General features: G+C 34.1%; 1 protein-coding gene across 2 annotated transcripts in view; it reads right to left on the reverse strand.

The window, feature by feature from the left end:
• Positions 1 to 22707, reverse strand: part of SLIT2 (slit guidance ligand 2) — a 245409-nt gene that overhangs the window by 30149 nt on the left and 192553 nt on the right. The window contains exons 16-28 of one of the 2 annotated variants that reach the window (XM_042871560.1): positions 22389 to 22463; positions 19289 to 19432; positions 17189 to 17332; positions 16353 to 16519; positions 15370 to 15502; positions 13945 to 14013; positions 11056 to 11127; positions 10765 to 10836; positions 9391 to 9462; positions 6818 to 6981; positions 1670 to 1794; positions 1441 to 1538; positions 23 to 162 (exon numbers count right to left, since the gene is read on the reverse strand). In XM_042871560.1, the coding sequence (XP_042727494.1) occupies positions 23 to 162; positions 1441 to 1538; positions 1670 to 1794; positions 6818 to 6981; positions 9391 to 9462; positions 10765 to 10836; positions 11056 to 11127; positions 13945 to 14013; positions 15370 to 15502; positions 16353 to 16519; positions 17189 to 17332; positions 19289 to 19432; positions 22389 to 22463 (1475 nt within the window). The remainder of the gene's footprint in view (positions 1 to 22; positions 163 to 1440; positions 1539 to 1669; positions 1795 to 6817; positions 6982 to 9390; positions 9463 to 10764; positions 10837 to 11055; positions 11128 to 13944; positions 14014 to 15369; positions 15503 to 16352; positions 16520 to 17188; positions 17333 to 19288; positions 19433 to 22388; positions 22464 to 22707) is intronic. The other variant, XM_042871561.1, reaches the window with a different exon arrangement.

Consider the following 22707-nt stretch of genomic DNA (forward strand, 5'->3'; position numbering starts at 1 on the left):
TCTCTTTCTTTTATATTCCTACCTGTATATTCAGGTGGACAAAGGCAAGTATAATTATTAATTCCATCCACACAAGTAGAATTATTTTCACAGTCATTGTCTTCACAGTCATCAACATTTATTTCACAGTTTTCACCTTCAAATCCATCTGCACAAGTGCACCTGTAAAACCAAAAATAAAACCAAGCACACAAATATTTTAGCTGGGAGGATCAGAGAAGTTCTGTAATTAATAGGGTTGCTAATTATAATCACTACCTCTAAGAGAATATGGATGATATAAAATAAATGTAGTAAATATTCTCCAAATATTTTTATCATTTTAAGTTACAGACAAAAAGGCTTCTGAATTTGTGCCTTTTCGATTCTGAAATAACTGGTTTTGAAATGACTGCTACCTTTCTATTATTACATGAGATTATATTTCTTAAGGAAAATAATCCTGCTTTTTTTGTTGTTTGTCTTGTTCTTAAAAACAATTTAAGTGAATGGAGAAAACTGCAGAATCAGAGATCAGTACGCAGTACTCCTACTGATCTATTAGTTAAATACATCATTATACATCTGTATTTAAAGTTCCACAATACTGTACCTGTATTTATATCTGAAAATAAAGCCTACATAAACTTTTCAAAGGGATTATTTTTGTTTTGTTTTTACAAATGTTTTGATTTTCAAAATATGTAGCGTTTAAACAAATGGAAAAGGTCGAATCCTGAGACAGGACTGTGTCACCTTAAATTCCAAAGACACAATATTAAGATCTATATACTTAATTTTAAATAGAAAAGTATTTGATCTTTGGGCAGAATATGGATTAAAAAATAAAAATAATGTCTTAATGAAGTGCAGGATAATGAATTGTTTCTTTTCGAAGTGTCATTTTTAACTAGCTTGAGGTGTAGATTATTAAATGACTAATAATTTCACAGAAGAATGCTAAAGAACTTTATTTCATAATTCATGAAGTACATCTGGAGTAATTGTACTGTGTGATTAAATAACTCAAGATTAAAAATGTTCACAGCATGTTTATCTGCTGGCATAGTGAGTTTCAAATGAATCATTAATTTTCTCTTTCACTGGGATTTAAATTTTATCATTTACATGCTGTCTGTTAAAGCAATACACACAACAACAGATGAATGGTGAGATTTTTTCAGCAGGGATCAAGCCAGCTATTAATTAGCATAATGGAGTCAATATTATGTTGTCTTGACCTGAAAAGCCTCTACTAATCACAACCATTTATTGTTGTTTTTTAAAGTTTTGGGGATTTAGAAGCTTTCCACAGATAGTGACATGTCTGAAAACTTCAGAAGCAATGTAAACCCGCCTTTGAGTTGCAATTATCAACAAAGAGAACCCAAAGATTAACACCTGCATAAATATAAAAGTCAACAGTTTTTCATTCTGTTATTAGAGTTAAAAACAACATACCAGAAACCATCTTTTTCTCCTTCTTTCAAATGACAAGTTCCACCATGGTTGCAAGGGTTACTAATGCAGGCATGAATGGGAATATCACAGTCTTGACCCTATCCAGGGAACAGGTATAATTTAAGAAGAAAATACAGATATTAATGGAAGGGAGTCGGTTAAAACAAACTGTTGTTTAAAAGGGAGCGGCTAATACTTCACTAATTTTTCTTCTTCATCCAGTACCTACCTTGAAACCATATGGGCAAGTACATCTATAGAAGTCAACTGGATCATTATTGCAGGTTCCATCATTTTTACATGGATTTGATAAGCAAGGGTTACACTTAGCAAGAATATTGACATCCACGGGCCCTTAAAAATACAAATGTGATATTCAGAAACAAACTACTAATTCATATTTGACAGGATGTATCTGCTACACTGCTATACATTCTAAAACAGTATTTGTTTTTAAGACTGTGATATTTCTGCATGAATGGAATGCTTGATTGTCCTTAATTCTTTTGACATGCCCAGATATATTTGCTGCTCAATTTTTGGCTTTAATCTCTTAAAAAAAAAAAAAAAAAAAAAAAAAAAAAGCAGAAGCAGCAGCAGCAGCAGCTGACCCCAAAGTGATTTTGATATCCTCATTCTTTGAAATCTGTATAGTTCTGATCCATGATAATTGCCTTCCCTTTTTATTAACAAAATTAAGAATACAGTTTCAAATTTATCAGGTAAAAATTGTCTCTGAGAAAAAGAAAGGCTATAGCAGTTTCCAGTCCTTCTATTGGTGGTGTTACCATGAACTGTAATTTTATTTATTTGCAGGATTACATAGAACTAGTGGCAAAATGACCTAGCAAAATAAGTTGAACATCTGTGATAAAGTATACTGTCTGAGCTATCTCACTATAAGTAGGTCTATACAGCACCTTGTCTCATTATGGAGTCAGCCATAGTTCATTTCTGCATTAGCTGACTCCCAAAGTATCATGAATCTACATACAAAAGACGGCTGCCTTTAATGCCTTCAGTCTTGCTTCTGTTACAATGGTTATTACAATGGTTATAAAAATAGAAATTAGAAAGCAATGTTGACAAGATCTAAAGTCTTAAAAACCAGACTGATTTTTTATCCTACCTAAATCTTATTCCTAAGATATAAATATTTATTAGATATTTGCTTATTTTCTGTTGGCTTACAATTTTAATGCTGCTTTTTCATGACAAATTTTCAAACTATAAACTATCAGTTGGTGTTTTGGTGTTTTTGTTTTTTCTTTTGTCAGGCAAACAAATAAATTACCAGATATTTGTTTAAAATTAGAAATCATCTGCTTACAATAATGCATCATTTTCAAATAATTTGTGCAAGTTTTAAGATTAATTATTGTAAAAGAAAACAGGGGTGACTTGACCAAATGCCTATTAAGAGAATGAACATACATTCTCTACTATCTCCAGCTTAATTGCTTAATGACATTACTGACTCCAGCTTTATTTCAGACTTGGACTTGTGGAAAAATCTACAGGTAATTTTTAAGTTTTAATGGATAACTTGTGATTTCTTCAGTGACTAGGCAAAACAAACTCCTCAGACCTAGTGGTGGAACTGCCTGCTTGCTCTCTATGATTTTAAATGAAACAAGCCAGACTGCAATTTTTTTCTGAAGTAGCAGTGCATTTTTAATGAGATGTGACGTGGAGTTTTTTTTGCTTTCTATTATTTAAACTTTCAAAATTATCTTTTATTTGGCAAGCTCTGATAAGCTACTGTAAAGGAACTGGCATGGAAGGAAGCCATACGATTATAAGGATACAGTAGGGGTGCTACAGAAAGATTGACAAACTTCTCCTTTAATCTGTAGTTGCTAGTAACCATCTGTGTCGCAGTTTGCAAGCAAATGCTGGGAGATGAACACAGTAATTCATGGTAAGATAAGTTGTGATGATTGCCAAAGTCACCATCTATGTAGATCACTGACTATTCTTGTTTTCATTACCTTATTTTGAGAGAAAAATCTATAGCTGATTACAGTTTCTTAAAGCAGCAAACAGCAAAGGTAGGCAAGTTGGAAAAAACACCTTAGACTATCACAAATTATTGCTAGAGGGTATTAAGATGTGCTATGAAAAACATATGGGGTAAGAAGCTCTTATTGTAGACTGTAAGTCTGCTCTTTCTTGTTCTAAACACCATGGCCTCATTTCTACTTCCCATTCAATAAAATGATTATTATTTGGCATGAATTTAAGAACATTAATTAACAGACATTGTTTTCCTGTATGAATTAGCAAAGTGAATTTCAACTCTAAAACAGAATGACCAAATGGGAACATCATTTCCAACAAGTTATTAAGTAAGCCTGTTTGATTTTGTGTCATAAGTTTTAATTTCAAACTTCTCCATATGTACATTATCCAAGACAAATGAATAATTTGATTCACAATTCCTCAGCTATAGGATCAAAAAATTGAAGTGCTTCAGATATTTTTACTTCTGATGAAAAGGAAGTTTCAGACCCTGTTCTCGTTTTTACTGTATTTTCTCTTCTTCCCTTCTTTGCTTATATTTACTAGCAGACTGTTGTATGTTAAAAAAAAAAAAAAAAAAAAAAGTTTAATATTCTGTTATTTGATTTTTCACAGTGTTGATATATATATATCTTTGCATAAGCTATAACTGGAAAAAAATCTTAGAATAAAAGCAAAAAAAGCACTTTTCTTCCATGAAGAGTGAAAAATGGACTGTGTATTATTTCATTATCAATAAATGTACACATACGCTCACACATTTACTTATCTAATATTTTTGAAGAAAAACATAACATCAACCTTCTCAAAAACAGTTTCTCAGAAGCCTTTGCAAGAAATACTGACTTTTTAGGAGATCCTCTTTGCTCTTGAAACAAAATCAGTATCTACAGAGTCACTTTACAGCGAAACTGCTAATGAAATCACTGATGTCAGTACAATGGAGTGGCAACCATCAGGTAACTTTCAGAACCTGATCTTAGGCTTTTAAAATAATGAAGTTTTTCATACATCTACATTAAATGATATATCATGACAAGTCAGCTCTAAATTCACTAAAAGGGAAAACAAACAGTAAGCATGCATGTTGTAGGAAAGAAGTCTGTTTGAGGTACACAAAAGGAAGGTCAGAAGGTCTGTTCTTAAACGTATCATCCATTCCAGGTCTTACTTGCAACCTTACCTGGTATCAGAAAACCACAAGGCCCTGGAATCTCTAGAAGCAGGGCATGAATGGTAAAAGAGTAAGAGATTGAGAACTTGTTAGAGGCCATGTGAAAAGAAAAAAAAAAAAAACCACAAACCCAGAAAAACAACTGCAAGAAGAAAAAACCATGGGATGATCCTTGCAAGACAGCAATTCATAAGTTAGAATAAGGTTCATTCTTCCAGCGATTTTATGAGATTTTAAAACTGAGGTTTTGTTTTTAAATGCTCATTTTCAAAGCAAGCTATTTTTTATGTGATTCAGATTCAAGAACTAATTTCACTTTCAGATGAATCCAGATACTGATAAGAGGAAATTACACACTTCTGTACACAACAACAGAACATAAACAGATAAATAACTGTCAAAAATCTCCCCTCAAAGCCTAGAATTTTGCTCTTAATAGGAATAGAGGATCTTCCTAATTGCTATTCAGAAGATCATTTTTAAGCAAAAGATAAAATTACTTATCTTTGAGTAAGAGACATATAAGGTCTTACAGGGCCATCATGTCATTGAAAAGCTTCTGAGTGGCAATCTGTAATTATGAGCATCTTCACAGAAGAACAGTAGCAGGAAAATTATTTTCTCTCAAAGGTATCCATAATACCAGATCTCCACTCTTGGAAGTGAAACAAATACAGTTCTTACCCTGCATAATAATATAAAGGATATTTTCTGATGGGCAAGAAACAAGATATACTATCTGGATTCTGATGGAAACATAACAATGATTGTAGGAAGGGGTGATTCAGTTTTTTAAAATGGAAAAATAACCTAGCAAGTCCTTCATCTTCCTGAAAATATTCTTTCACTTATATCCTTACAATAATGTGTAATAAGAGCCTATCTCCAATGTTCAGTGGATGCTTGTAGAGAAATTGATCAGACTGGCCACTAGATCTTCTACTTAAAATCAGACAAAGGAACTCTGCAAAAGATTAGTATCATATGCACATAACATAGGTTATGACCTTGAAGAAGCACTACCGATAAAATGCAAGAAGGATTTGGACGGAAAGACAATCAATTGGCATCATGTTAAAATAAAAAAATGAAGTGCTGAATTTCTAGTGTTTTTTGTTTCCAAAAACATTTTTCACAGAAAGTCTAAGGAGAGAAGATTAAATAGGATGAACGTGCAGTAAAGAACAACTTGGAATGAGAGCTAACTCTGGCACAGTCCCATCACTTTTTAAAAGAATTTACAATGGATTAACATGTTAATGTGTTAAAAGATGAATGAGTAAAAAATATCTTGAAGATTACCTAGACTCTGAGAATAAATTAATTCTACAAAAGACAAGACTATATTTATCTGATGCCTCACAAATAACTCTAAGCTTAGTAATGACTTACAAGTATAAGCCTGAGTCTGAAAAATGAAGATACAGTGTGGTTACAAAATATTTAAAAACAAAGAAGTGGACAGCATAGAGAAAGATTAAACAGCAAAACAAACCTATTTGATGCTCACATATGAATCAAAAGGACTCTTTTCTAAGGCAACAGATTCTAAGATTCAGGAAAAGAACCTGAGAATTAAATAGAATACAAGCTACGATAAAGGTGCCAACAGCCAACAAAACAGATAAATAGATAAGAACTTGGTTCACACCCAAAGAAACCTCCTTACATAGTAACATTCTGGAATGCTTCCTCTATAAAGGAAATCGCATCTTTTATCTACTCTGCATTTTTTAGGCTTTCTTCTGAAACATCAAAGAAAACAGCATTCTTCACATACTGATGCAACTACATACCACTAACATAATGCAGACTGTAAGGATTTTGAATATATTTATAGAATTTTTTTACTGTATTTACTGTAAAAGTCCAAGGTAAAGAACATTCTTTGGCTAAGGAAGTGTAGATTAAATAATTAAATTTCAGTTCACGACAAAGACAGTACTAGGTACCCATGTAAACCAGATACTGAGGATTGTCACACTGAAAATCAGAAGACTTTCTTTCTCAACCTTCTGCTTGGAAAAAAGTCACTGAAGTCTTTAAACTAGATTCAACTCCTGAATGCAATGGCTACATTCCTGAGCACAAGGAAAAATGATGACAAGGGAGAGTGAAGACTCTATAACAAACGCTCAACTGTAAATGGATGTGAAAAAAAACCCACATAAATAAGAGTACCTTGGCAAGTAAATTTTTTAGATGGAGTTGTGAGTAGAAGTTTATCTGCCATTTCTCCAGGGCCAGCACATCGTGCAATACCAGGTTCTTTGTATTCTGATTTTACCCAGTCAGACAGCCATTGCATGTTACAATCACAATAAAGAGGATTTGCTCCAATAGCCCTGTGGAAAGCAGACAAGCAAAAAGAGAATAAGGTTTAAAATGCTTGCTTATGAAAACAGACCCCAGAAGACTGAGGTTGGCAAAAAAAAAACTCCTAAAAACACTAATCAGTCCTGCCTCCACCAAACTGACCCTAAGTGCACTAAGTGTCTGAGCCGAGGCTCCAAATGAACAGTTTCAGCAGTAAACCAGGTCAAAAACCTAGCCATTCTTGGCTACACTTCTGTAAGCTAGTTCTGTGTTACCTTTGGCAATAATGAGTGAGGTTAGCTGCATCATCAGAATGAAACTGATATTTGAAAATTAGGTTAGCAAGAAAAAACTATTTCTTCCAAAGCAACCAGAGCAACCTCACAGAGTTCCACCCAGATATTTTTCGTTTTCAGTTTATGACTCCCAGGCTCGTACAAACCTTCTGTTTCCAAACTTCCAAATTTGATTTAATTATTTCTTCTTTGGAGCTCTCCCAATGAACTCACATCTCTTCTGTAAGAGACCTTTCCTTTATAAGTACATAAAGCTACACCATCCTAACTCAGTGGGAGCTATGTAAGAATTGCCCCCGTTGCAAAAACAAATCTATTTCTTTAAATAAACTTGATTTCTTTTTAAATTAAAAAGTAATTTAGCTAGAGATTTTTTGGAATTAATTTGTCTAAAGGCTTTTTTAGTCTCTACTTTTTTTTCTGCTAGAAATCATAAATACTCTTAAAGCTCTGAGAACAGTTACATCTTATGCAGATTTGGACGTAGAAGCATTGTGGTATTCTAAAGGTATATCCATAATCCTTCCAAGGAATACAATAACCATTAAGCTTATTTTTTTCGGACTGCTGAGTAACTTTGGATCAGTGGATCTTCAAGACAGAATAAAATCCATGGCATGCAAAGGTGGCAGGAACTACTGCAGAAACTCTTTTCTGCCACACTGAGAAGGACATTCTCTTCATTACAGTTGTATGCTTCCAGCTGAATAGCAGAAATTGCATATATACATATACAAGTACATATATACATGTTCAGTCAGGCTTTAGTCAGAGTAGTAACAAAAACAAGGCCTGGTGATATGGCTGGGTCATGGGGAACTCCCCATGTAAAAAGAAATATCTATAATTTGCCCAGGTCATATTTGCAAGAGTAATTGTCAGCCCAAATTGAGGTAGTGCAGCTTTTCTGCTAAAATAGGAATGTTAGAAAGGATAACTAGTAGCATTAAGAAAAAAATAACAGCAAGGACAATCAAGTCCATTTAAGTCTTACTGATATTTGATACAGTTGAGCTAGTTTAATAGTAGCTTTTGAATGAGTTATCAATGACTTAAAGCTTAATCAGGCTCATCAAATTTCTGAGAAACAGAAAATTAAATGCAAATGTACAACATTGAACTAGAAGATAATCATTTAACAACTCCAGCTGCTCAGAAAAATAAAAAAACAAGTACATCTAAAGGCATCAGTCAATTTACTCCTCAACTGCAAACAAGGATTTAATAACTATCCATAAACACATTATGGTTTATAGGTAGGAAACTTGCCCTGAGTTCCCACTGAAAACTAAGAACAGAAGTATTGCCACAGATGAGATCATGTAATCAGATGCCATGCATTCAATGTCAACCTAATAATGATCAACAGAGAATCACAGAATAATTTAGGTTGGGAGAGTTCTTTGGAGGTCAATTAGTACCTCTTGCACAACGCACAGCTCACTTCAGAGTCAGAGGAGGGTTGCTTTGTTGAGTTCTGACTATCCCCAAAGGGGTGATTCCTCCATTTCTCTGGACAACCTTTTCCAAAGCTGAACCACCCCTCATGATGAAGAATTTTTTATTATGTTCAATGAAACTTCCCATATTGCACATTGTGACTGTTGACTTTTATCCTTGACTTCGCACCCTCTGAGAAAAATCTGTTTCAGTCATTGCTGTAATTCTCTTAGACTAGAGGCTTGAAGACTGCTGTTAGGTCCATCCTTAAAATCTCTTTTATCTCCTTAATTAGCTCACAGAGCTAATACAGAGCTCACACTGCCCACTCCACCTTGCTTGCTCCTATCTTGGACTTGCTCTGTTTTGTACACACCTACTTTGCAATGGAGAAACTGAATGTGTATTCCAGAACTGTCCTTACAAGGGCTGAACAGAAGGGAGTGAACACTCTACTTAATCACCTTACTGCTCACTTACTAATTTAACCCAGAGAATCTTTAGCCTTCATTGCCATAAGGACATGTAGCTGACATTCAGTTTGCTGCCCACCAGGAGGTCCAGGATTTTTCTGCTAAGCTGGCCAGTACCCAGCCTGTGCTTCTGCATGGGGTTGTTCCTGTGCAGACTGTTATCACTGTTCAACTATATGAAATTTGCTAAACTTAATGTAAAACACATGATTATCATGTGAATACTCACAGGTGTGATAATGCTGAAAGATCATTAAAAGCTCCTTCAGGAACCACAGAAATATCATTGCCATGTAAGGACCTTAGAAAGAAAATAAATAAAATAAGATATATGGGTAAAACTCTGCAGATTCATTTTTAAAGTTTCAGCTTTTGTAAACAGTTTAAATCTTTTTTTTTTTTTTCCAGTACTTCTGTGTTTCCAATCTTTTTTTAAAGCTCTAACCAGCTGCCTACTTATTACTTGATTTTTTTCAACATATTTTTAATTAAAAATGTTAATAATGATATGAATATTTTAAAATTCAAAGAACAAAGGTCTGTCAAAAGTGTATTTCTGCAAAGTGCTCAATGAATTTAGACTTGTCAGAAGAGTCGTTGTTTCTGTCTTTTTTCATCAGTTCCCTGAAATTCCCACAAATTTTATTCATGTGTTTTTTATCTTTCACAGTTATATGGGAAACACAGGCACTGACTGTTCATGAATATAAATAAGTATTAAGGTTGTTTTCTTAATTGGATACTAAAGACCTTATTAAGCATCTATACTGGGACTGGTCTTCCTACATAAAAGTCTCTCCTTTTACACAAATACATTTATTTGCATGTATACAGAATTGTGGTTAACAGATGAAGTTTTTTGTATTTATATAAAGTAAATGAAGTTATATGAAATACAGAAAAAAATTAATGCTTGAGACATTTAATTAATTTAAGCTACAAAACAGTTATAAAATATAAAAATAGAGACAAAAATTACATTTTCAGCTGGGAAATCTTTTGATATAGAATTTATCATTTTTTATAACAAACTGAAACTGAATCAGACAGACTGTTTTTTATTCTGCTTTCTCTCTTTTTGTTGCTTCTCCTAATGTCCTTTCAACCACATTTTTCTTAGCAATAAGAGTGAAAGTTTTCTTAGAATCAAAAATTTGTTTTATTGGCTTTCAATAGTTAATCATAATGCAATGGTTTTGGAAATACTCTCAAATAAATGAAGCAAGAAACACGGAAATTGTTGGAATAAATATCTTCATGATTCAGCTGCAAAAACCCTCATATATAACTGAGAAATTTATGTATACTACATTTTTGTTAGAATTTAATTATCATAACAATCAAGAACATAACTCAAGAAGAGGTACAGTCAAGATTTAAAAAGCAGAAAAGTCATAAGCATATGCTTTAGTGTATACACATTGTCCTGGATCATCTAATGTCTTGTGCAGCATTTTGACAGTATACTTTCCTAGAACAAATTTAGAGTTCTGTGACTACATAATTATCACTTCTCAAATAATTGATAGATTTTAAAATCTGGTGTCTGCTTTGTCGAAATAAAAATTTTGGAAAATAATAATAGTTTAAAAATAATACTTACAGCAACCTAAGTGATTTCAACCCATCAAAAGTCCGTGCAGGGATACACCTCAGGCGGTTGTAACTAAGAATTCTGAAAACATACACATTACTGTCAGCAAGTGAATCAAGCATTCAGTAAACAGAATGCAGAGCATGACCATAAACAGCTTTTGCACACAAAGCTCGTTAGGAAACAAGTTATTTTACAGCCTCTACAACAAGCAAGCTTTAATATCAACAAAATGCCCCTTCTTTCAAGACAAAAAACACTGTAATGTTTTTAGTGTCAATGTTACATGTTTAAACTTACAAGGTGAGCAGCTGAGTCATGTTGCTGAAGCTCTGATTAGAAAGAGTGCTGATTCTGTTGTTACTTAAATCTCTACAAAAAATAAATTCAAAAATTCAGACCTTAAAATGACTGCCCGAGTCCTGAAACACTGTAAGTTAAACTGACAGACAAATTACTTTTATTAGTAGACGTAGCATCATCATTGGTATCAATATTTAAAGCAGCACACATTTTTATTTTCACATGCCATACACAAGCCCAGCAAGCATTTAGCTTGATCATGAAAAGCACTTTCATTTCAACACAGATGAAAAAGCAGCGTGATGCATTCTTTTACAACAGCAATGTCCACCATGCTACTAAGTTAATAACACAATCTTACATGAACCCAAACATAGAAATAAAAGTGATGATTTAAAGTTGAAATCATTTTTTTTCATGTCCCTAATGAAACCTGAGTAAATATCGTATAATATTCTACTTCACATCTGTAGGCTGAATACATCAAAGCCCAGACTATTATACAGAATACTATATATGATTTATGGTCTTAACATCTTTCTTGTTGTTCGATATTCTAATGGATAAAATCTTAAGTGCAAGTATGATAGAAGCTGGAGTGGTACACTGGCAGCTTCAAAGAAGCTTTGAAGAAGCTGTATTGAATTTGAATAATGCCTGTTCCTGAGTCTCATATTTTGCTATAGTTTTCATTTTCTGTTGGCGATTTCACTAAAGTTTCACTAAAGTTTGGTGGTAAAATTTAATTGTGAATCTGTTTAAGCATTTGTTTCTGAGGTGATGTTGATATTTTGACTGCTAAGTAGCTATGCAGTACATATATTTCTCCATTTGAAATTTCATGAAAGCATGTAAGACAACTGACTCATAATAGCAAACATACTAGCTATGGATGACAGTGCAATCTATTTAAGTGAGAAAGTAATTAGAAATAAACAATTGTCTGTGTAAGTCTGGATCTCAACAGAGTCATAATTCCTTGCTTGGCCACAGGAAAATTACGCATAGTATTTTGGTCTTCCAAACAGAAGAAATGTTCCTCCAGCTGGAGAACATTCTCAAATTCAGAACAGCTGTATGAGGATACAATCAGAAGAGATAACAACAGTGTCTGATACACAAGTCTTATAAATGGAAACTGTTAATATCATTTGTATTTTATTTACTATTCAACTATAAATTCTTGTATTACAGATGTCTGCTAAGTAGTTCATGTATATTTTCAACAAAGAGGTAAAGTTATATGATTTCTGGCTATGTTTGTCAAAAATATACCAGGACTACCTAACCTCTGTGATAGAAGCCTTGTTATTGTTAGTCTAATTAACTTCATTTCCAGTCATATATCTTTTCTCCAGTGACACCATTAATGCATACAGTTCAATCTATGTTGGCTTCTTCTATGCACTGAAATTCCAACATTTATTTTCTGTGTGCTTCAAGTTAGATTTTACTTAACTTCCCTATATGTTCAATAGAGACTTCCTAAAAGGTCTACAGTGTATGTGAGGGCTGCTTCAAAAGTAATTATATTTTATCATATTGACTCATGATGTAAGAAGTGGATGTTGGTTGTAGGGCAGTAGAGGTTGAAACTTCCCACCAATACTCTGTTTTGCAACTTTTTGTTGCAAAGGAGCTGTCTCACAAAATGACACCTGCCATGGAAGTGCGGGTGAAGCAAAGGTGTGTCTCTGAATTCCTCCATGTTACAGCACTGACATTCATTGATGCTTGCTGAACATGTAAGGAGACCAAACAGTGAATGTGAGTGCATTGAGGTCATGGTGGTGGTGCATTTCAGCAGTGGCAACAGTGGGTCACCTCCACTGCTGCAGATTTTTATGAGCACAACATGCAGGCTTTTGTTCAACATTAGCAAAAATGCAGTTAATGTTGGTGACATTGTTGAAAAACCATTTTTTGTAGTGGAGAATTTGTTCTATCAGTTAATGTTATCGAGCTCTTTGTATTTGTTCAGCTTCCATGGAAATAAACAGGAGGTATTACTTTCAGAGTGACCTACATACATTTGAGAATATTGCAGGATTTTTTTTCTGATGTTGTTTGTAAAATATAAAAAGGTTTGAAAATATCTCTTTTCCAAATTTGTGAGCACAATTTTTTAGCTAGCATTAGATAAGTAAAGGAAATAAAGGTCTTGGTTTTGAATGCCAAACTATTTTCAATTTTAGCAGCAGTGCTCTAAAATCAGTCAAGAAGAAATTTAAAGGATTTTGTTTCTCCCTGCTTTTGTTACTTCTTGCCCCGATTACACTGAAACCGCAAAGTACTTTCAGAATGTTATGCAGTTCAAACTCAGCTGGCACAAATTTTTATAGTGCTAACAAAGACAATAGAATTACAGCCATTTACATTGACAGCCTTCCTGTTTCTCTCATTTTACTCTTCCAAAGTCCGGAAATCGTATTCAAATCTTTCATGAAGTAGAAGTAATAAGTTTCAGAGCAGTTACATTCAAGTATTACAACTGTAGCATGTGCTACTCCTGCTATTCCTATATAAAGCATACTATGGAATCTTTATAATGCCTTTATGGAGCTATGTCACAAAATATTGTAATACCTTAACATATTTTTAAAAATCTTATAACTTTTTCTAGTTTAATACTTCATTTACTTTGTGATGTAATTACTGGAATAAACATCCCAGTTTATAAAATGCAACTGAGTATATCATATGTTGGACATAATCAATGCAATAAAAAACCCTCCACTACAAAATGTATTTGAGTGTTATGTTTACTAAAAGATACTTTCCTTTCTTTCTTTTTCTATTCTAAAAATAAAACCAAGTATAACGAAGAAGGAGATTGTTTGATTTTGTTTTCATATGAGTAGAGCAAGTTGTTTTAAAGCTACTTACATAAGTGTTAAATGCTTGTAGTTGGAGAGCTCTTTAGGAACAAGAGTAAACTGGTTTCCATCCAAATATCTAAAATAGAAAAATAAAATAAACAGTATTTTTTTTTTCATTAAAATGATAGCATCTTCATTTACTAATCTTAGAATCCAACAGCAAAGAAAGTTTTGAATGAATACATAATGTTCTCATTTTATAAGAAGCCTTGTGTACAAATACTGTTTTCTAGGGCAACCGGAGCTTAAGATGCAAACACTATTGTATCAGATACTATGAAGATTATGAAGTAAAAGTAGTTAACACAGCATTCTTTTTTTAATTCTTAAATGCTTTCTTAAGATGTTTACATTATCATCTCCATTTCACATACACCTACTGGTGAAAACTAAGTATGACTTATGCAAGTGATGTTAAGTGTGGACTTGAACTATCACAAAAAAGAATGACAGAATCATAGAATGGTTTGGGTTGGAAATGACCCTTAAGTGACCCTTAAATGACCCTCATCTAGTTTCAAACTCCCTGCTATAGGCAGGGACATCTCCCTCTAGACCAGGTTACTCAAAGCATCATCCAGCCTGGCCTTGTACACTTCCAGGGAGGGGGCATCCACAACCTCACTGGGCAACCTGTTCCAGTGTCTCCCCACTCTCACAGTAAAGACTAAACAAGACCTGACATTTCAGAGGTAGTGCTTTAATGTAGAAATAGCAAGGACTGATACTGGTTCTGAATATGAGCAAATTCATTTGTCATGCCTGTAATTAGGATCATCTTTCCTAGTTTCTTCCTGTGTCTCTCATGATATATCATACGAGAAAAATCACAAGCCTGTTCTTATGCAGTATGTTATGGACTGAAGACAGTAATAAATTACCCTTCACTAGAAAAATTAGATTTATTGCCTTCCTCTTTCTGGGCATCCACAACATCCTTGGGCAACCTGTTCCAGTGCGTCACCAGCCTCCAACTGAAAAAGTTCCTCCTAATATCTAACCTAAATTGGCTCTTTTTTTGCTTCTGAATATAACTGAACTTCATTCCTTCCTATTTAGAGTAGTGTTCACAGATTAATCAGATTCACTTTTGCCTACAATTTAATCCATTGTAATATAATGACACACACAATGTTTAATTGTAGGAGTTACAAATTCCGAGTGATTATAACTCTCTCTCTATAAATTTTTAAAGCTTTGCAGCAACAGAGGATTCTTAGAGTGTTTTGAGATATAGCCAGCATTGCTAATTCAAACATAACTTCAGCGTTCTGAAGATTCTTTGAAAGACTTTATATCTACAAAGCAATATATCAATAAATTTCAACTGATTTATGTAAGCAAATTCTTCGATGCTCCCCTTATTGTTGAACCTGACACCATATATATGACATTGATTTTTATGAAAGAGAAAAAAACATGCACCACTTACAGTTCAGTTACATCTTTTGGGATGCCTTTAGGCAAAGCTTTTAGGCCTTTGTTGCTGCAGCGAACAACTGTGTCTAGACAAGTGCATTCTGCAGGACAGCGGGACAGCGGAGAGCAGCTATTGTCATCATTTCCTGGTCATTAAAAACATACAGACGCTAAGATTGCTATGCAAATAACATTTGAGGATTAGCTACAGTGTCCTACATGTAATTCCCATAAGTAAAAAATGAGATTTCTGCATTGTGATATCTCTATGAATGGACAATGTTCTCATTTCCTTGTTCCAAGAATTTATGTTTCAAGTAACACTTATACAATGATATTTTACTAGATTACTAGATAAAAATGCTATTGTTTGGAAAAAAAAAAACCCAAAACATTAAAGAAAGAATGCAACTAAAAATGAAGTATAATAAAGCAATATACGTTTGCTAATTTTCAAAATAAGCAAATAATTTAAAATAAATGGAGTCCCTTTAAAGGAAAGTTACAGTTTTGGAAACTAACAAACTAATAATTCAATACATGGAAGTGCATGTGAGAGAGATGCAAGATATCCATTATTTATATAAGCGTTGAGGGGAATTCTGAAATTCTGGAAGTTACAAACTAAGCAAAAAATCACGATAACTCATCAAGCAGTCTGAAGGAGTGATTGAGTTGAGCATTAACATTCGAAAATATTCTCATTTGAACTACAGCATTTAATTTACTTTGTGTTATCTCTTAATTGTAATTACATTACAGAACACAAGTGAAAAAACTTTTGAAAGTATGTATATTATAGCCATATGCTTGCTAATTTTCTAAAAGTGGGTGAAAGGTTTATAAACTGACAAAGTAAATAAGTAGGAAACTCATGAAGTGATTTAACGAATACTATTTCTCAATTTAAAGAACATTACTTTGTGCCCCATGGAATTCATGAAATTATTCATATGAAAGCTGAAGTTGTAAAATTCAAAATATAAACTTTCTTACCATCATCACATGTAAAATCCTGAATTGCCACATCCTGGATAGGAATCTCTTTGAGGAAGTAAGGTTTCTGACAGCGAGGGTTTCCCGTCACAATGCGTTTCTTTCTCAGCCAATCTCCAAGCCACGCAAGATGGCAGTTGCAGTTGAAGGGATTGGCCAAGAGGTTTCTAGAACCACATGAAAGTTCACCTCTCATGACAGAACTTTTTTTCATTCTAAGTACTCTATTTTCAAAAAGCTAAGCCTAAATACAGGTCTTCAAACAACAGTATGTACAAACCATAGTTAAAAGCTGTAATTTAGGCTCCACATAGTGAATTCTAATAGAGCTCATTTAGAAATAATTTAAAACTGTCAAAGACTTACCTAGTTGTCAAACCACACTATACTGATTATACAATAATTTCATATAAAGATGAAGGCTGATTACTTTACATTATTAGCTTTAACCTGACAACAGCTATTCCATTAATTTGTCATCTCAAGATTTCCATCTTTTATTTGCTCCAGAGAATAAGTTTCCTATCTGAAGTGACAGCTAAGTTGATTACATGCCAGTTATAAAAATGAAATTACTTACAGAAGTCTTTCACATCTCTTAACTTCAGCAAAAGCATATCGACAATTCCATTATTTATAAACATGCCACCCTTAATATGCACAAATTAGTCACTCAGTGCAAAGTGTCACTTTTTATGTAAAATGAGGTTTAAGTAAGCTCCTGAATGATGCTACCCACAGAAAGCATTTCTTCAGTAAACTGACTGGCAACTTCTCACCCAATTTCCTCTTCCCTCATATGCACTGCATTTAAAAAGGACACAGATATGACTCACAATGTAGAGAGGGAATGCAGGGTATCGAAGGAGCCGGGTGCCACGGTAGTGATCTGGTTGTCATATAGCGAGAGCAGGCGGACAGAGCTCAGGCCTGTGAAGCTGTCGTTCCCCACACAGCTCACACGGTTGCTCCTCAGCATCCTGAGGAAATAAAGGTCAGCATTTTCCAGCGTATGGCTAGTCAAAGCACTCAGTGATGTTTGGTGTTAGCACTGATTTCCAACTGAATTTCAAGTAGCATGGATCACCTAACATTTCCTCTGTGCACTCTACCAAAGAGATTAAAATTAAAAAAATGTACCTGCAAATGTTTAAACTAAACTAGGTATAAACATGAAGTGGTGGCCTCAGTGAGGAGAGGTCAAGGATTGCTCCATGCCAATCAGCCTGTTGCAGCCAAAAAACAAACCACAAGGAGGAGGCTGTAGTGCTTCTGAACTGATCAGATGAGTTGAGAGAGCCTGCAAGTTTAAAATAAGGCAAAAGTGGGGGGGTAAAACGAAGCAACTCCTGCCATAGCAGGAGGAGGAAGGAGATGGTAAGTTGAGAAGACCACCCTGGAGTAGGAGTAGGGACAGTGCTGAGCAGCAGCCCAGGCATGGGCTGAAGCCAAAGGAGCAGCTCCTGGAGTATGGCCTGGAGCCAAAGTGGTGTGAGAGCAGGGGTGAGAGCTGAACTGCTGCCCAAGCGAAGGCCAAGAGACGTGACTTGAAGATACTGCTACCATTAGAGGAACCACAGTGACCCATGCACTGCCTGGCATGTGCACCTGAGTGCACACCTGGCACCTGAGTGTAGCTCGTGTGGAGAGAAGTGGAGAACAAAAACTTGTTTTCCAATGCAAGAGGCTATTTCCCTAATCATTTGGCTTTTTTCTTTCAGTAACAGAATCAGTAATCAACAATAAATAAAACTGACTGAAATCCTCCAAATCAGAGGATTTGATGGACACACAGCAGTCCATACCTCAAGCTTCCAAGCCTAAGTGAGTACAGAACTGCTATTTATATTGAGCAGAAGTCTGTACCAGGCTGGCCTCCTGAGATCCCTTCCACATTAAATTTTAATAGGATAAAAGATAGAAAGCACTTCTACTACATTCTCAAATCTTTCAAATGAAAGAAATCAAGCTACCCAGACTCTTCCTCAGCATGACTCCAGGACTTAGTAAAAATTACAGAAATAAAGCATGAAACACCTATTTTAAAATCTCTAATGTATCTGTTAGAAAACACAGGAGCTTTGAAGTTTGCTGCTTTCCTACTTGCCCTTCAACAAATAAATAATTTTCTTTTACACTGTGGTCTAGCTGCTTCTAACAAATTCATCAGCTTTAAATGAAAAGTTGTATATTATAGGTCTGATATATTAAAAATTAAAAATGCCCAATATCTTCAGACAGCTGAAGCCCTAGAGACCATTTATGTTGGCTCTGGGCTGCTGATCAAAAGGATTGATGCTGAAGAATGCCAATAAGCTGGAGATTGTATGAACATCTTTTTTTTTTTGAGTGGAAAGAGCTAAACTACCTTCATGGAAAGATTGAAATAAGTTCAAGCTATAGTACTTTCACTCCTCCATTCACTGTTGAAATACCATTAAAATTACTTAGGAGAAAATCATTTCCCATGTTTCAATATCCCCCGGAATCATTTTTTCCTCTAGCAAAATTGAGTTGGATTGAATCAGATTCCATTAGGTGAAATGTCTAATTCCAATGCAAAATTCTGTTGCGTTTAAGCAGATGATTATTCCCATTTCTGTTCCCATTTCTGTTTCCGCAGTTGGATGTTTACTATTCTCAACTGCTTCATCATTTAAGAGGGAACATAATTTCTGTAGTCTAATAATCACAATGAAGAACTTCAGCTATATTATATCAATAATTAAAAAATTCATATTCTTTATTAGAACCTTTCTGTGAAATAGGAAAAAGACTTAATATATACTTAAGTAATCCATAGCTAATCCAAAATCAAAGTTTTAAAGACAAATTAAAAGAATTTAAATAAATAAATAAAAGTGCTTTCTATTAAAATAATTACTTTAAAAAAATAGGAAAAGAAGAAATAAGAGCCCTCAAATAATCATACTTACAGTGTTTTAAGACTTTCCAGTCCTTTGAACATTTTGTCTCGAACAGTTTCCAAACGATTGCTAGTGAGTAATAGTTCATTGACACCAGAAGCTCCATCAAATGCACCTTCTTCAATATCTGTAATCTTGTTATTGCTCAGGTTTCTATTACACATTAGCAGAAACAAGAGAAAAACATATTTTTCTTTTATTAAATACCCCAAACGAACTATTAAATATTAAAGACTAAGTAGATTTCAAGATATTAAGTCTCTGTATAAAAGCAATGAACATACTGCTCAACTTTGAACTGGAAAAAAACAAAAGTTAACGGCCTGCTGACTATATGAATAAAGATTTTCACAGCAGTTTTTGGAAATTGTTTGCAATTGCCCAGCACATGCTGCTGCCACACAAAAATTTCCTTCTCTTTTCATAAAAAAAAAATCCCCAATCTTGTGAAAGAATATACATCTTCTGTCTCTAGTCCTTCTAGCATTATTACATGAATTAATGAAGTGGTACTGTATGAGAATTCGCACAACTACTCTGATTTCTTTATTTCATCTCAACAGACACAGATGTAAGAAAATAGTATAAACAGCAACATATGTAAATGAAATGTGTGAACGAAAACAGTAAATGATATGTTAATCATTTTGACATTCGTAGAAAATAAGGTTTTATAAACAAGATAGATAGTTCAGTTATCTGCAATTCACATGCAAAGTGGATCAAAATGTAAGAAAATATCTTAAGATACTGCCAAAATATTTTAGTGTTTGTGGCTTTTAGTTCAAATATGGAAATTACATCCCAAATGGAGAGTGTCTGTTCTATATATACAATAAACGTGCATACACAATAATATACATTTTAAAAAGATTTTTCATTCTATTCTTGTCTTGTTTTTAAAGTAAGTCTATTTATATTTACACTTGCATCTTGTTCAGAACAGTTATTTACCTACACACTAGACAGTGTCACAATTCACTGAGGATTTTTACAGAGCTCTTAAATGTGCTGAGAAATTCTGAAATACAATGAAACTAAAAAGTTTTTACTTAACAGAATGAGCGATGTTGAAAAGAGAACCAAACATTATTTGATGCACCTTCTACAAGAGCATTATTTTAATTTATCATGAGAAACACATTATTAGTTACAGTAAAAATTCATACGCTTGCCAGCATGAACTGGTGCCATCACCTAAGACATAGAAAAAAGGATGTGTGGCTTTGTTTGAATGCTGACTACTCATCTCTAGTCTAGCTGTAATTTCTCATACACCTTGCCTGTGATGAAGGATATAATCATCACTTTCACTTAGTTTCAAGGTGAAGCTGTTCAGTCTCCTGTAAGTTGCTGCACAAAGCTGGAAGCAAGAAATTAATTATTTTTCATCTCAATCGACTTAGAGATGTCAGGCCCTTAGTTTCCTAAAATCTTCCTTGTTTGTGGCATAACATAGTCATTACTCCATCCACCACACATTTTAAGGGATATTTCAAAGGTTATTTTAAGGATTAACGCTGCATGGCTAATCAATGATATGTCTGCTTTATTACTTATGAACCATCAAATCAATTAAAAATTTAGGTCTCAATTCTTCAATGTCATTTGTGCAGAATGACCTCTGCACCTATTTGAACTTGCAGAAGAAACATGAACTTCAAGCAAATGCAGAATTCACTCTTACTGGTGTCTCTCTAACACCTCACTGCTTTGCAATCATGCTTTGGCATACTCTGAATTGAATATTTTAAGAATTGTTAGCTGTATTAAAAAATTATGGAATATTAATAAAATGTTAACTTTTCTGTAACATTTTTTCCAATTTTTTCCTCCTCAGTTATACAGATTTCAAAGCTTTTAAGGGGTTCAGCAGACAGCTGCGCTGATCAATATTTGACTTACTTTTTCTTTTGTCTTGAATACTTCCTCCTGAACTAAATAGCAGCAAATGAGATTTAGGTAGCATGAGATGTTGACTAATCTAGCTTTATAGCCTGAAAAGATCTGATTACTGACAGTCCATTCCCTAGTTTCCATTTTTCTTAAATATGAAGAATTGATGTGCGTGTATTTGAATGCTACTTTAAGTATATTTTACAGCTGTGAAAAGTGCTAATCTGTGATCGTTGAGGAATGAAAAAACTGGATATCTACTCTGTAGCCCCAATTTACTGCTGTGTCAATCATTCCTGTATTCTTTCTCTTAAGTACCTCAGCCCAGATCCAAATTAGCATGGAATACTCAAGTGGATAGGTCAAAGGAAAAAAAATAATTAAGCCAGCTCATATCTGGGCAAGGCTAACAAGAAGTTTATACAGTACTATTGCTCACCTTGAGTTTAGTCACTGGTAGCACAAACCAAATTTTTACAAGTGGTAATAACTTGGTGACTGCATTTAATAAAGCAGTGCATCATTTTCATTAATTTTGACTTGCATTTTTCTCCACTTAGTATTTATGCCTGAATTAAATCCTGAAAATATTGAGCAGAGAACCACTAAGTAACTAAATGATCTGCTCTTGAATGCCTGCCACATGCCTGAAGTGAAAGAAAAGCTTTTCAAAGGTTTATTAACATCTACAATTGGTAAGATTACAAGCAACTCTTAGAATGTCAACTGTGAAAATGAACTATCAAAACCTTCTCTCTTTTTTTTTCTCTCAGTCATTTAATTTTGATATTCCCCTCATCTAATGATAGTTTAATGAAGCACAGAATCAAAGGCATGTCTTGAATGTGCTGAAAGAGGCAAAACTGCCTGGTTAGGGAGTAGTAGTGCAGGAAGTTACAAAAGGTTACTGGAACCATTTTTGAGCAACTTATACTCAAGTTCCCTGCTGTGGCTGCATAACAGACCAGCTGGCGGGACCATGCAGCAGAGCTGCTGGAGCTGTGCACCAGGAGAGGCTGTTACTGGGTTGCTTAGTCCCGAAGAGATGGACTGCTAGCTTTGATCTACCTCAATTACTGATACGAACCCATTCTTGATTTTTTCATTAGAATATATTGAAACTTTAATAGACATAAACTATCAAAGGTGGAGAAAGACGACACTAAAACTAATGTGATAGCGAAATAGGCAAGATAATTGAAGTGGTACTTACATTTTTCGCAGCTGAGGAAGCTTCTTAAAGATCCCAGTAGCTTCCAGAACTGAAAATTCATTATTATTGAGTCGCCTGCAAGAAATGACATCAATTTCAGAAAAAAAATATTCAAGCATTGTTAAAGACATTCCACACTAAGGGAGCTTTTCGGAATGGTCGAACTGAATAACTTGTTTAATACTGGTACCTGAAGAACAATTCAACATATACCGACATTTCCAATTCTGAAAATTCCCGTGAATGAACATTCTCATTAGTTAAAATTAGGCATACATCAGAAATACAGAATCAAAAACAGATTATAAAGTAGCATACA

The sequence above is a fragment of the Lagopus leucura genome, unplaced genomic scaffold (assembly GCF_019238085.1).
Source record: "Lagopus leucura isolate 7727_CA_CO unplaced genomic scaffold, USGS_WTPT01 Super-Scaffold_100004, whole genome shotgun sequence".
In the NCBI taxonomy this organism is placed as follows: domain Eukaryota; kingdom Metazoa; phylum Chordata; class Aves; order Galliformes; family Phasianidae; genus Lagopus; species Lagopus leucura.